At 51.3% G+C, this 15032-nt stretch overlaps 1 protein-coding gene across 1 annotated transcript in view; it reads left to right on the plus strand.

The window, feature by feature from the left end:
• The window catches only part of DAGLB (diacylglycerol lipase beta), an 83235-nt gene that overhangs the window by 24089 nt on the left and 44114 nt on the right, over positions 1 to 15032 (plus strand). The window contains exons 7-8 of the mRNA XM_068110365.2: positions 375 to 498; positions 14465 to 14548. Of these exons, the coding sequence (XP_067966466.2) occupies positions 375 to 498; positions 14465 to 14548 (208 nt within the window). The remainder of the gene's footprint in view (positions 1 to 374; positions 499 to 14464; positions 14549 to 15032) is intronic.

Raw genomic sequence — 15032 nt, forward strand, 5'->3', positions numbered from 1 at the left:
TATTATGAGAATTTGGAGAACAAAATGAATAAAATGTACAATTTTTTTTTTTACTGTCGTTTTTAGTTTAGTTTGAGTACAAAGTGGACATCGACGGACTTTGCATTTTGAGATGCTTTCTTGTTTTTATTTTGTTGCAAAATATCTTTGTGGCTCTGTTGTTACATTATACACAATGAATGAATTGTAAATGCCCCTGCCATGGATTGGCTTATTAATGTGCTTATTCTACTTCCTAATATCATTTAACTTGCTTGAATATGTAAATTACTTTGTTTAAAGTTATTAAATGTTGCAGTTGAAATGCAACTCATCAGAGTGGACTCTAACTACATATTGAAATCCCATCCCTTATCATTTATTTGGTGCTAAAGCTGCTTTGGAGCCTCAGTGTCAGAGCCAATACCTGGAAATACACCAGCCTGCCACAAGCGGGCAATACTCCAAAGCACTGGCCTTCAAGAACAAGACTTGGTACATGTCAGTTACCACAACAAGGTAATCCCATTTTGGAATTAAGAACTGCTGTTGCTCATGGAGATGAGTATCGATCTGTGTGGCGTACAGGTGCAACAATGGATGGAATCAAAGAAATGTTGATCGAGGCATAATACTGGCCATGGGAAGCAAGGAGAAACTGGTGTTTCTGGCATTTCCCCTTCATCGAAGCAAGAAAGAAGTGTTTATGTCCAAAACGTCATCTTCTCCTTGCTTCCCGCATCAATTGGCATACCTCGATCAACGTTCCATTAATCCCGACCATTGTTGAGCCCATTTTGAGTGGTTAAAAAGATGGATTGCTTTTCTTAGAGTTTCAATCGGGAAATTCTGAGTGGTTTTATGTAGTCTGATTTCAGTTTATGCTCAATTAATGACATTAGCCTTGGAATTTGGAAGCATGCTGGTGGTTGTAGGGTGAGGAGACTCTAGAGGCAGAGTCATTAATTTACTATCGTCGTATATGGGTGGAGGTTTGGATAGCAAAATAGCTTGAAATGACCATGAAGATTTTACGTTTTTGTTTGGCAATAAAATTTGAATGTTGTAATTAATTATAATTCATTTTTCGTTATATGAAAGGCCATAAATGACAATTTCACACGTTTGCATTTACTATGATGATTCCGATGTGCCATACTCTGTTACAGAGCATCGTTGCTGCTGAGGCAGTTTCTTGGTAAGGATTATACTGGGTGGTTTGCCATTGCCTTCCCAGCAATAGTTTTGGCAGGAATTTGGAATTAGGCAATGGTGTTCGCAATAGCTTGCCTACTCTTTGCGAAGGGCACTTTAGGATCTTTTTTTAACATCCACCAACTCATGCCGACAGGTGGGACTCCAAGTTTAACATCCATCAGAGGGACCGCACCCATTGATCAATCGCCCTGCCTGTGAAACACTGGATGACAGTTTATAGCTAGGTCAGGATTCCAACCCAGGATAGATTATTCCACGGGGGCAAAGCATGATATTGTCATGTGTCTACCCTGTAGTGAACACTGCAGGGCGACACAGATGACCAAACGAGCTTTAACTCCAAGGCATTCAATCCAATGGCGGACCTTCGTCATACGCGTGGGGGGAAAGGGCGGGGGGTGGAAGAGCCGTGAGCGCTTACCTTCACGGGTCCACCGGCAGTCTTCAAACGTGGATAATCAATTCCAAGCCGAGACAGAATTAAAATGTACAAAAATACCAGCTTTATTGAAGAATGCCGGTAACAAAATAAAACACGGCAAAATAAGATTCCTAAACGGGACGTCCCCATACAGACTCGAATACACACAAAGGTGAAAATAAATGCGTGTTATCTTTGTGGGCACTCTGCTCCGAGCTGCTCTTGAACCTCATCAGGAGTCGTCCAGGCCCTGAGCGCGCAATCCGGACGTGGCACCGGCCTTGGCGAGAAAAAGGCCTCCATGCGCCCTCGTTCACTCAGCCGCGCTAGTCCTCTCGATCGTCCAAACTTCCAATGTCCCCGGCGCAAGAGCGCTACAAAATATTCACGTGCTCGTCAATGAATACCCCTCGTGCAGGAGCGCTATGAACTCCGACTATTTGCCGTGAAATCCCGAAGCAGAGCGAGATACAAAATCGTCACCACTCACCACCAAAGCCAGAAGATGAGAGACAGCCAAGAGGGGGAAATGTCGGGGAGAGCGTTATTTTATACTCAAGGCCCTGACGTCATCTGTGCCTGCTCCACCAATCCAATAGTCCCATCTTAGCAGTCCTTGCTCAAATCAATCCCGGACCAATCACTCTTCTTCAGGGCGTGGCCTTATGGCCCTGCCTGCTTGATGTGGCGATGTCACGGCTGGCATTGCCAGTGGGTAGTGTTCAATGTCTTGTTCCGGTCGCTTTTATCTAGTGTTATAAATGTGCGATTGCCTGGCATTGTGTGTGTGCTGCTGGTGTCATAAGGAACAGAGGAAAAATAACAAAGGCCATTACATACAGGGGATGAATTACCCATAATCCCTAACTAATTAAGATAACCCCACCCCTCGTGATGGGAACGAAGATACGCTCTTACACGACATACGGTCTACCGGATCCCTACTTATGATACATGGAGTTTCTTCTTCTTCACGACAGTCGGAGCACACTACCTATACCTGGACTAAGGTAATTACTGCCTACCCCCTACAAACGTAACAATATATTGGATGCAAAACAAGGAGAGGAGATCCTATATCCTGATATGCTGTCACTCAATATTTTTTCAAGTTAAAGATTATATCATCAGCTAAAGAGGACTATGGAGCCCTGTTGTATGAGATACATGTTCATGCAGAGTGTATGGATATCGATTTGAACCGCTCAGACAGCATAAAGCTGGCAAACCACTGGAATGCACCAATGAGAAATTAGGAAAATAATTTATTAAGCAACTGTAAAAACAGAGCATATAAATAAAATTCAAATTAAGCAACAGTAAAAAGAGAGCATATTGTTACAGACGCGGTTGTGGATGTTGGTCTACCGAGCGGTTTGGTATGACCGCGCCTGCACGTTTACCCGATTATACTCGAACGTTGACTAAGTCGCGCTATGCTAAATCAATGATGGAAAAGACACAACGGCTGGATTAAAATGACATGACACCAAGGGTTCAGTTCTCAAGACCTCCGGAGGAGGTTATATTAGGGCGGAAGGTCAGATTACAACGACAAGAGGGACAGCATAGAAAGGCAGGCACTTAGACACACTCTTATATTAGCCCCGACAGACGACAGATAAACGGGACAAAACTGACTCACACGGGGATTGATGGCAAGGAAAGCGGGTAGTCGATGGCTCAAGGTGCACTCTTGGCTCAAGGACAGAATCGACCCGCTCCGGTCCAGAGATGCGGGAGGTCTCACTCAGCGCTCGAAGGTGACTTTCTTTCTCCAAGCTGGGGGCGCATCTCTCGTCACGTCCGGTAAGTCGCTGCGTATATCCGGCGGGGAGTGACACGCCCTCGGCTAGTTAGCTCCGCCCCAGATGGAATCGGTCCGCCCTTCTTATTGGGTGCGGGGGGGTTACCGGCTCCGCCCCTGACGAGGAACTGACAGCCGGCCCCTTCGTGGTAACCCCGTGGAGCGCATGGGCAATGGCGGCTAACCGAGCCGGTGTGAGGACGCACACTCCCCCGCGCCGCGCCGCCCCCATTCTCCTCTGTTGTTGTAGTTGTAGTTGTTGTTGTTGTAGTTGTTGTTGTTGTTGTTGTAGTTGTTGTTGTTGTTGTTTCATGGGGAAGATGGGAGGAGGTAAGGGGAGGTCCTAAACTCACTACTGGTGCCATACAATCACATTCTGGTGCAACGAAGAGTCAGAATTAATGGAAACGAGTCCTTAACTGACATAGACTAAGAATAACTAGCAAGATGTCCTATAGTTGTCTACGTGAGATGCGGTGGACCTGGGCACGACATTTAATGGGGGAAAAAAGGGGAAGGTCGGTTCTACAGAGTGTTATTTACAGGCAATGGGACTAGGGAATGGGGGATTGGGGATAGTTGGGGAGTATTGGGGAAATAGGGGAGTATTTACAAGCGGATATTGAGGCCAAGTCCCATATCCGCAACATTGCACCCTTCTCTACCCTCGGGGCGTCCCGACCCGATAAATTTTTACCTATTTTAGTGTGGCACTCAGATGTAGTTCCCTCTACTATTAACTCTACCCTGAGTGCGACAGTTTTACAGATGTTCACAAATGAGTAAATATGTCCCCCTGCGACGTTGCACCCTTCTCCTCACAGAAACACACCCACAGGATAACCGAATTGCGGAAAGAATTCGCAAACTAAACATACAGCCGGTAGGGAGCATTATTTACAAGACTACGCTGATATTTACACTCCGATCCAGGACCTGTTTTTGGAGGAACACATGCAGATGTTATGCATAGAGAGAGCACGCATGCCAGCATCGATACACCAACCCACGAGTGCTCTGTGGCCTACGGCCTTTAATAATGTGCAGAGCACCCTTTCCCAGCACCAAAAGCACCACCCCATCACACAGTCAGCACCACCCGGTGCAGTCACCATTGTTCAATGAATAAAAATAAATTCAACAACCCCTAACCCTGCAGGTGTCTCTTGCTCTTCGTGTGGTGCACTTGGCCTTCTGGCTTCTTTCAAAAATAAAGAAAGGCGCCAACCGCGTCCATTTCTGTATTGTGGCCTTCAGTGGTGTCAACTAAAAGTGGTTCACCTTGTATGGCATAGGTGCCACGTTGACCCATAGGTCCATCCACGGGTGGTGCTTGGCCGCAAAAGAACTGCGGTCCATTGTGGGTGGCCACAACCATTGCGGTCCATGTGGTGTATCGATCCAGGCAGCAAGCAGCGAAAGTGCAGGCCCACAACTGCGGAGCCAGCACCTCTCTCTCCTCTCTCTCTGCCCCAAAGCCAGATCCTCGGAGGTGGGAGACAAAAGAAGAAGACAAGTGAGTAAGGTGGTAAGGGCGCAAAAGTGCACGCAATATAAGATGATGCACACTGGGGGCACATGGGAACCAGGTGAGACAGGTACGTTCCTACCGTACGCCCCCCCCCCACCAGGTAACCTACATGGCCCCTCCCTTACCCCTTACTGTATCCACAAAACACAACACTACCCATAAACATCTACTTTACAAATCAACAAACGTCCCTACTGTCTTCCCCGTTCCTCCCATAAACCAAATTCGTCTTCTCTCCCTCCTAACCAATCAAATTTGCCATTTTCAACTTTCATCAAAATTTGCCATCTCCAACTGAACATCAAAATTTGCCATTACCAATTCATCATCAGTCCCTCCTAGGGAGGGAGAGATGGAATCACCCCAATGTCTCATCCACGTCGTGATGCGTCTCACAAATCCACAGCAATCTCATTTCCTGCACACAGAACAAAGAAAACACAGGTGTGGAGTCATCATCATCACCACAGGTAAGTGGCTGCGTATGGTGCGACAGGTTCATCAATCCTAACTATTTCCTAAATGACTTTAACAACTTTACACTACCCGGGGTCTTTCTCCTGCCAAACCATTGGCCCTCTTACACTATGGGTTCTAAAAACCAATTCCCATTGACCAAACTGTAGTGCTTTTCAATTTGGGGTCTCACTCCCCCGATTCATCTCCCGGTGCCCTCGCACAATTTCTGGGCTGTGGCGTGTACCTCTCCCAGTGGGTCTACCCACCTGCACACCTCCACCACTGCGGTTGCCTCCGAGCTTACCTGCTCCTTACCCTAACCTAACTACCTGGGGAAGGCCCTCTGGCGCTCTCCCCACTCGGTGCCCTCTCTGGCACTGGGCTGCCCGATCCACACCCGGGATCCTCAGGCACCCACTCACAACTACCGGCTCCCAGAGCCCACCTGCGGCCTCACCTGGCCGACATCCTCACAGTGGTGGAGTGCCCAACCAACTACACACACTAACAGGCTACACGCCCAGCCATTTCCACAACACTAATGCACCCATCCACAATACCATTCTGCAACCGCACCACAAATGCCAATATCCAACCACAATTTACCTATACCCTCTACCTAACACTTACACTACCCGCCCCGGGTACTCGTGAAAGGGGTCCACTCTTCCCCCATCCACACCTTCGCACCATGCACACCACTCCGTACCACTTACTCCAACTCTCTCCACACACCTGTACCTGCACACCTGTGCTCTCACACCTGGTGCCACCTGCACCCTTCTCTCCCCAAGCGCATTCGCGCTGATCCACAACACTCATTACTCACACACTGCTCCACACACCTGTCCAGTTGCACACCTGTGCAATCACACCTGTTCAATCACACCTGTTCAATTCTCACACACACGGCATCATCTCAGCTAACTACTCCCTTCTAAAACTTGCGCTTCCCAGTCGTCCCTTTAAACTATTGCGCTCCCTCGTCATTATCATCCATACTAATCTACCTGCGTCCCCACTACAGGTATCAGTCACTAACTAACCTTAACGTCACCTAATGTCATCTTCGCTAGATCCCTACAATATAACCTAACCCACCCGGGCTAGTTTTCACTGCCATACACCCCATAAGCTATTGCGCATTTGCCCCACCATGGGAAGGGTGGCAGGGATGCCACCCTTACCCACCGGGCCTATCGCTCCTCAATCCCCCAGTCCTCTGGCACTAATAAGCCCCCCTTATTCAGAGGTACTGGGTCCCGCCTCGGCATCTAAAGCCGAGGCAATCCACGGGGGCGCCTGCTCGCCGGTGTAAGGTCTTATCCGGTCGGCGTGGACGATCCGAGGGAGGGCTCGTGGCCCCATTTTGATCTTAATGACCACGTCACAGATTTGCGACAGGACGACTCCTGGGCCTTGCCAGGGGGAGGTGAGTTTTGGGCACCTTCCCTTCCGCCTCCGGGGATTAAAGAACCAAATCTTCATCCCCGGAGCGTATTGACTCCCCTGGCTCCGGTCGTCGTACCTGCGCTTCATCTTTTCCCCCGCCAGATGGAGTTGGCGGCGGGCGAAGGCATGGACTAGCTCCATGCCTTCCTCTAGGTGACGTGCGTACCCCTCCCTCGGCGGGTTAACCACTGTGTCTGGCACGGGACCGCATAGCAAGTCGGCGGGAGCCCGTAACTCCCGCCCATACATAAGCAACGCTGGACTGCATGCGGTGGCCCCGTGCTGGCTGGTTCGGTAGGCCATGAGCAAATAAGGGAGATGTTCGTCCCAGTCATCCTGACGGGTGGCGGTGAACAGTGCCAGTTGTTGGATTAGAGTTCGGTTGAATCTTTCCACCATCCCGTCAGATTGAGGTCTTAAAGGCGTTGTTCTTGTTTTCCGAATTGACAGGAGACTGCACACATCTTTTAGCAATTTGCTCTCAAAATTTCGTCCCTGGTCGGTGTGCAACTCCTGTGGAATCCCATGCCGGCACACAAATCCTTCCACGAAGGCCTGCGCTACCACCCCTGCTTCTTGGTTGGGGAGGGCGTAGGCCTCCGGCCACTTGGTGAAGTAGTCCATCACAACGAGGATGTACTTATTACCTAGGCGGGTGCGGGGTAGTGGGCCTAGGATATCCATGGCCACCCGCTCCAGGGGGGCCCCCACCTGGTGTAATTGAAGGGGGGCCCTCATCCTCCGTGCTGGTCCCTTTTTGGCAGTACAGGCGTCGCATCTCCGACACCAGTCCTGTATGTCGCGCCCCATATTCACCCAATAGAACCTCCGGCGGACCCGAGATATTGTCTTTGTCCTGCCCAAATGGCCGCCGGAGCGGGTACCATGCACCTGTTGCAATATGACGTTCTTGAATTTGTCAGGGACTATCACCAGCCAGGAAGTTCTATCAGAGGGAACCTCCACCCACTTGCGATACAAGATGTTGCCTTTCAATTCCAGGGTCTGCCACTGAGCCCAATATGCCTTTGTTTGTGCCCCGAGGGGGGTGACCTCTTCCCCCTTAGGTCTTTGCCCCAATTTGACCCAATTGAACACTGGCCCCAGGACAGGATCCTCCTGCTGGGCCGTGCTCCATGCCAAAGTTCCGAATTCCTCATCTGCGGTTAGTGGCAAAATTGGCCCTCTCACCCGGACAACGAGGGTCGGGTCCGAATCGCCCAATTGTTCCCTCTCCTCGTGTCTCGCACAAAATTTGCAGTTTTCCCCCAGACAAGGACGCCGAGAGAGTGCGTCCGCATTACCATGGGCCTTCCCGGCCCTATGGGCCACATCAAAATCGTACTGCTGCAACTTTTCCAACCACCTTGCAATTTGGCCCTCCGGTTCCTTGAACCGAAGGAGCCATTGCAAGGAGGAATGGTCAGTTCTAACCAAAAATTTCCGCCCGTACAGGTACGGGTGGAAATGGTTCATGGCAGCCAGCATGGCCAATAACTCTTTGCGAGTGACGCAATAATTTCGCTCGGGCCTACTTAAGGCCCGACTATAGTAACCAATCACTCTCTCCACGCCCTCCTGTGTCTGAGACAAAACTGCGCCCAATCCTTCCTGGCTCGCATCCGTGTCCAGGGTAAATGCCCCGTCACTAGTGGGGTAAGCTAGAAGGGGTGCGGATGTTAGACACCCCTTCAATTTTTGGAAGGCCTCGTGGCACTCCCGTGTCCAATTAAATCGCGTCCCCTTCTCCGTAAGCCGGTGGAGGGGACGGGCCAACTCCGCAAATTTCGCCACAAAGCGCCGGTAGTAGGAGCAGAGTCCCAAAAATCCCCGCACCTCTTTGATGGTACGTGGTGCGGGCCACTCCTCTACCGCTTTAATTTTGTCTGGGTCCGTTTTTACCCCCTCGCGGCCGATCACGTGACCTAGATAGGCCACCTCTCTTGCAAACAAAGTGCACTTACTCGGGTTCAGCTTCAACCCTGCCTGTCTGAGGCACCCGAACACCTGGTCCAAATTAGCTACTGCCTGGGGGAACGTTTGGGCATGTACCAGGACGTCATCCAGGTACACCAGGCATGATTGCCATGGCATGCCGCCTAGTACATGCTCCATCAATCTTTCAAAGGTGGCGGGGGCGTGACACAAACCAAACGGCATCACAGTAAACTGATACAGTCCCTTACCTGTGGAAAATGCCGTTTTCTCCTTCCCTGCCCTATCCATCTCCACCTGCCAATACCCACTCTTGAGGTCCAAAGTTGTGAACCAATTTGAGCCCGCAACGGCATCGAGGGTGTCATCAATCCTTGGCAGGGGATATGAGTCCTTGAGTGTCACGTTGTTTAGCTGGCGATAGTCCACGCAGAACCGCGTGGTCCCATCCTTCTTTTTGACCAGCACAACAGGTGACATCCAAGGACTTCCCGAGGGCTCGATCACACCTGCGTCGAGCATTTTTTCAACCTGCTCGTCAGCTTCCGCCCTCTTGCTCCAAGGGAGCCGTCGGGCGGCCTGACGAATAGGCCGGGCCTCACCGGTGTGGATCTGATGTTTCACCAGGCCCGTACGTCCAATATCCTCGGTGGACAGGGAGAAGAGGTCCAAATGGGACCCAACCAGTTTGTGTAAGGCCTCCCTCTGGGTACCTCCCAACTCTACGCTACTACGATTTACCATCTCGCAAATGGGATCGGGCCAATTCCTACTTGTTATTGAAGGCTCCCCCCGGGGTCGGCTCGGCTGGACGTTCTCGCCCCTCACTGTCGCGACTTCCTCAACTGGGGTGCAGCCAGCTACCCTCGTGCCCCTTACTATAGTGCGTGGTTCTGTACTCATATTTATTACTCGGACGGCCACTACCGGTCCGTCCGTTTTTACAAGGGTGCGGCCCACGATTAAACCCGGTATGGACTGCGCTGCCACCGGTTCGACCAGGCCGCAGGACTCCTGCCATGTTGGGCGAGCTGCCCACCGGGCCGGCACTATCGCCTCGGCCCTTGGGGGGATGGTCACGGCCTCGGAAGCCTCCAGCTCCGCTCTCTCGGCCGTGCTCACTCCCCCTAACGGCAGCTCTTCTACTCCCACCTGCAGGATCCCCCGGCCCAAGTCGATTTTACAACCGCTGGCAGTCAACAAATCCAACCCTATTAAACATGGGTCGCACACCTCCGCCACCCAAACATCTATCTCCCTCCTTACCGACCCTAACTTGAGGGTCACAGAACCACGCCCTATGATCGGGGCCGTTACCCCGGTAGCAAGCTGCAAACTATAATTTTGCAGGCGCTGGATCTTATCCCAGCCACCTGCGCTCGAATCAAGGACCACAGGGCTGATGATCGTGGCACTAGCTCCTGTGTCCACTACGGCGTCTACCCCCACGCCGGCAATTTTGCATCTAATTGTCAGGCTACCGGTTCCAATTTGGCCACAATAAATGACCTGTCGCGTCAATGAGGGCTCTCCTCCATCCTCTGCTGCCGAACACCGCCCTACGTGCCCGACACCTTCTAGTTTCCCGGGGTCTGGCGGGGGGGGGGGGTGTCTGGGGTCGGCTAACCCGCTCCCCCCTGGGCGGAGTTGAGGACCTCAACCGCCGGGGATCATCCCGGCGCGTGGCTCGACAGTGCCGCGCCAGGTGACCCAGACGGTTGCAAGTATAGCACCTCACCTGGTAAGGTGCTTGTCTCCGGAATTCCAAATTTCCCCCCCTGTAGGTCCGAATTGGATTACCCGCTCGTGGTCCACCGCGGGCCACCTCCGGGGCCGCCTGCCATGGTCCAGGTCCCGCCAGGCGCTGGTCCACCAGCCTCCGGACCATGCCCGCCAGGTCAGGACCCACGTCGGGGGCGGGCCCCCTAAGGGGTCCGCCCTCCATCGGGGGTCCCACCTGGCGGACCGCCATTGCGAGACGCTCGCCCCCCCGGGCCAGGGGCCTCGCTGCTTTCCAACGGGCCGCAGCGTCAGCCGCCTGGCTCAGAGTCTGCGGGCGCCACATGGCGAGCTGTTGCCGGAGCTCAATGTCCGGGAGGGCCTGGATAAAATGGTCCAGCGCCAGGCTTTCCCGGGAATCCGCTGCCATGCTAGCATGTGCGATCCCCACTGCGCGGCGAATGTCGTGGGCAAGTTCCCCGATGGCTTCCTGGGGCTTGCGTTTTCGCAGCGCGAGCTGAGCTTTAACAAGCTCGCTCTGCTGTTCAATGCCGAATCGATTAATTAGGGCGTCGCGGAGGGCTGGCAGGGTGAGAGCACCCGCTGGTAATGCCGTCAGCACCTCCGCCGCCGCGCCGCGCAATGCGGCCACCAGGTGTACTCCACCTTCGTCCTCACCCCAACCGTTGCCCTTACACACACACAGTCGAACTGCGCCAGGTACGCGCGTAGATCACTCTTGCCGTCATACGGCGCGAGTGGGACCTTGTGGGACCACCTCGTATGCGAGTCGTTGCCCGCCTGCCGGACCCCGTGCGTCACCCCTTGCGGGGTCAGCGCGGGGCCGAACCGGCCGGGCCCCCACAGTACATTACCCCCAAGGGGCTCTCGTGCCTCCCCGGTCCCTCCAACAACTACCCCTGTTGGTGTCGATGCATGGGTCACACTTCCGCAACCCGCTACCCATTCCATACCACCACAACCTTGCTCACCCACACCTCGCACCTCTCGTTCCATACCCTCCGGACCAGCCATACACCTCACTCGTGGCCTCACGAACATCCGGGTCTATCTCGACCCCCAAGCTTATTAAATCACCTGGCGCATCATACGCACGACCATATTGGTCACCACTTACACCGGGTCCTCTTTCTCTTCGCTTCTCCTCCATCACCTGCGAATCCCTCATCCGGTTAATGAGCACATCATCACGATCCGAACACAGACTTTGGACCAATTCTTTTACTTCCTCCTTTATCTCTTTCTTATCCTCTCTCCGTCGCTTCTTAATTTCGCTCACCCCTTCTTCCACTTCTTCTAATTTCTGTTTCACCTCCTTCATCTCTTCGTGCGCCCCTTTAAGTTCTTCCTCTAACTCCACTTTATTTTTTTCTATGTGCTCCCGCACCTCCCGCTCTTTAACCTCCATCACCTCTACCACCTTGTCCATTTTCCTCGTCAGGTCCTCATGTACCGTCTGACACTCTTTTTTAATTACCCCTACGTCCTTTTTCATCTCCTTCTGTGTCGATTTTAAACCCTCTATTACCGCTGTGTTCTTCTTTACCTGGTCCCCCAACTCCTTTTGTCCCACTGTCAGTTGTTCTACTCCCAGCGTCAACTCCTCTATACCCCCTTGCAATTTTACAGTCCCCTTTCTCACCTCCTTCTCCATGCGCTCCTTACAGTGCCTCACCTCCTCGCGCACTCCTCCGACCTCCTCACTCACACCTCTTCTGATCTCCTCTCCCATCACTTGCATCTCCTGCCCAGATGCCACCCTCATCTGCTCCATTTCCTCCCTGTGAGCATCCAGTTTGGTTTCTACCCCCATTCTGACCCCCTCTATCTGCTGCCCCATTTGGTTAACTTCCCTTTCCGCTTGTTCCCTCATGTCCCTCAATTTGCCTTCCATCCTGTTTTCTAACCCCTCTAACCCATTTTTCACTCCCTCTATCTGATTCTCCTGGGCAGCCATTCTATTTTCTACCCCCATTAACCCCTCCTGTATTTCCCCTAATCTATCGTCTAATTTCCCAAATTTCTTGTCTAATCCCTTAAAATTATTGTCTAATCCCTTAAAATTATTGTCTAATCCCTTAAAATTATTGTCTAATCCCTCACCAGTACCCCTCGCTTCGTCCCTCATTACCCCCAATTGGCCCTCCAATCGCTCACTCTGAGCATCCATCCGGTTCCCCATTACCCCCATCATTCTGCTTTCCATTTCTTCGCTATTCTTGTCCATAAGGGCCTTCATTTGTAGAAAAAAAAGGTTCAAATCCACCAGGGGCGCTGCCACGGTCGCGGGCGCCGCGACCAGCGAGGCGCCATTTTGCGCACCCGCAATGTCGGGCGCAACGACGCTATTTTGTGCGTCTGCTACCCTCGCTGCTTCGCTCTCCTCGCGTCCCTCAATTTGGTCCTGGACCGACCCTGCCTCACTCTCCTCTACCGGACCCCAGCTGTCTTGATCCGCCATAGCGCGACTTTCAAAATTCGGGTTTTTATTTTTTTGTAAAACAAATCAAATTTCGCCGTTATAATTTCGAGCGCGGGAAACGCGCTCCGGATCGAATTCTACCTCCCCAACACCAATTGTTACCCTAGTGGTACAATTGGTGTTCCAAAATTTGGGCCTAATAAATTTAGTCCCAGGTTCGAATCCCACTCCTGACACCAATTGTTACAGACGCGGTTGTGGATGTTGGTCTACCGAGCGGTTTGGTATGACCGCGCCTGCACGTTTACCCGATTATACTCGAACGTTGACTAAGTCGCGCTATGCTAAATCAATGATGGAAAAGACACAACGGCTGGATTAAAATGACACGACACCAAGGGTTCAGTTCTCAAGACCTCCGGAGGAGGTTATATTAGGGCGGAAGGTCAGATTACGACAAGAGGGACAGCATAGAAAGGCAGGCACTTAGACACACTCTTATATTAGCCCCGACAGACGACAGATAAACGGGACAAAACTGACTCACACGGGGATTGATGGCAAGGAAAGCGGGTAGTCGATGGCTCAAGGTGCACTCTTGGCTCAAGGACAGAATCGACCCGCTCCGGTCCAGAGATGCGGGAGGTCTCACTCAGCGCTCGAAGGTGACTTTCTTTCTCCAAGCTGGGGGCGCATCTCTCGTCACGTCCGGTAAGTCGCTGCGTATATCCGGCGGGGAGTGACACGCCCTCGGCTAGTTAGCTCCGCCCCAGATGGAATCGGTCCGCCCTTCTTATTGGGTGCGGGGGGGTTACCGGCTCCGCCCCTGACGAGGAGCTGACAGCCGGCCCCTTCGTGGTAACCCCGTGGAGCGCATGGGCAATGGCGGCTAACCGAGCCGGTGTGAGGACGCACACTCCCCCGCGCCGCGCCGCCCCCATTCTCCTCTGTTGTTGTAGTTGTTGTTGTTGTTGTTGTTGTTGTTGTTGTTGTAGTTGTTGTTGTTGTAGTTGTTGTTGTTGTTGTTTCATGGGGAAGATGGGAGGAGGTAAGGGGAGGTCCTAAACTCACTACTGGTGCCATACAATCACATTCTGGTGCAACGAAGAGTCAGAATTAATGGAAACGAGTCCTTAACTGACATAGACTAAGAATAACTAGCAAGATGTCCTATAGTTGTCTACGTGAGATGCGGTGGACCTGGGCACGACATTTAATGGGGGAAAAAGGGGAAGGTCGGTTCTACAGAGTGTTATTTACAGGCAATGGGACTAGGGAATGGGGGATTGGGGATAGTTGGGGAGTATTGGGGAAATAGGGGAGTATTTACAAGCGGATATTGAGGCCAAGTCCCATATCCGCAACAATATTAAGAATTAAGAGAATTTCATTTATTAAGCAACTGTAAAAATAGAGCATATTAAGAGCATTAAATTTATTAAGCAACTGTGTTTTAGGCTCTGTAAATTGTTTCTGATTTTTGGTCCATTTCCCTGACAGGTGTTTGAGGTGCCTTTTTACGTCGCTCTCGATCACAAAAGCAAGTCTGTTGTTGTGGCTGTTCGTGGAACACTGTCTTTGCAGGTTAGTGCCATCATGCTCTATCATTCTTGTAACAATACAAACATCATAATCATCTATTTGAGAATGAAAATTAAAATGTCATTTTGTCGAAATATAATTTAAGATGAAATTGTGAATATCACAATAATGCATCAGGTGATTTAAATGGGATTTTTCTGTTGTGCTTTGGTGATAAGGTGGGATGCAGCATAGGATTGAAAAGCAGACAGTTCCCTTTAAATGCATGTATATGTTCCTGCATTCCCTTTTAATTATGTGTTGACAATGGGGTGGTTCTGAACAGAACAGATGGACTTTGTGAAGACAGAAAAGTAGGCTTACTTTCCTTGGGATAGCATAAAAGAGTTTAGAGCAATAAATATAACACACTTCCATAACCAAAAAATGTGGCAGAAGCAGAACAAGAAAGCAAGGTTGAACAAGAAGAAAAAGGCATAAAATGTCATAGCCCCCGTGGTTTTAGTAATTTTGTTAAAGGCCATCA

Source organism: Myxine glutinosa, chromosome 3, assembly GCF_964187855.1.
Source record: "Myxine glutinosa chromosome 3, kmMyxGlut1.1, whole genome shotgun sequence".
NCBI classification, from domain to species: Eukaryota; Metazoa; Chordata; class Myxini; order Myxiniformes; family Myxinidae; genus Myxine; species Myxine glutinosa.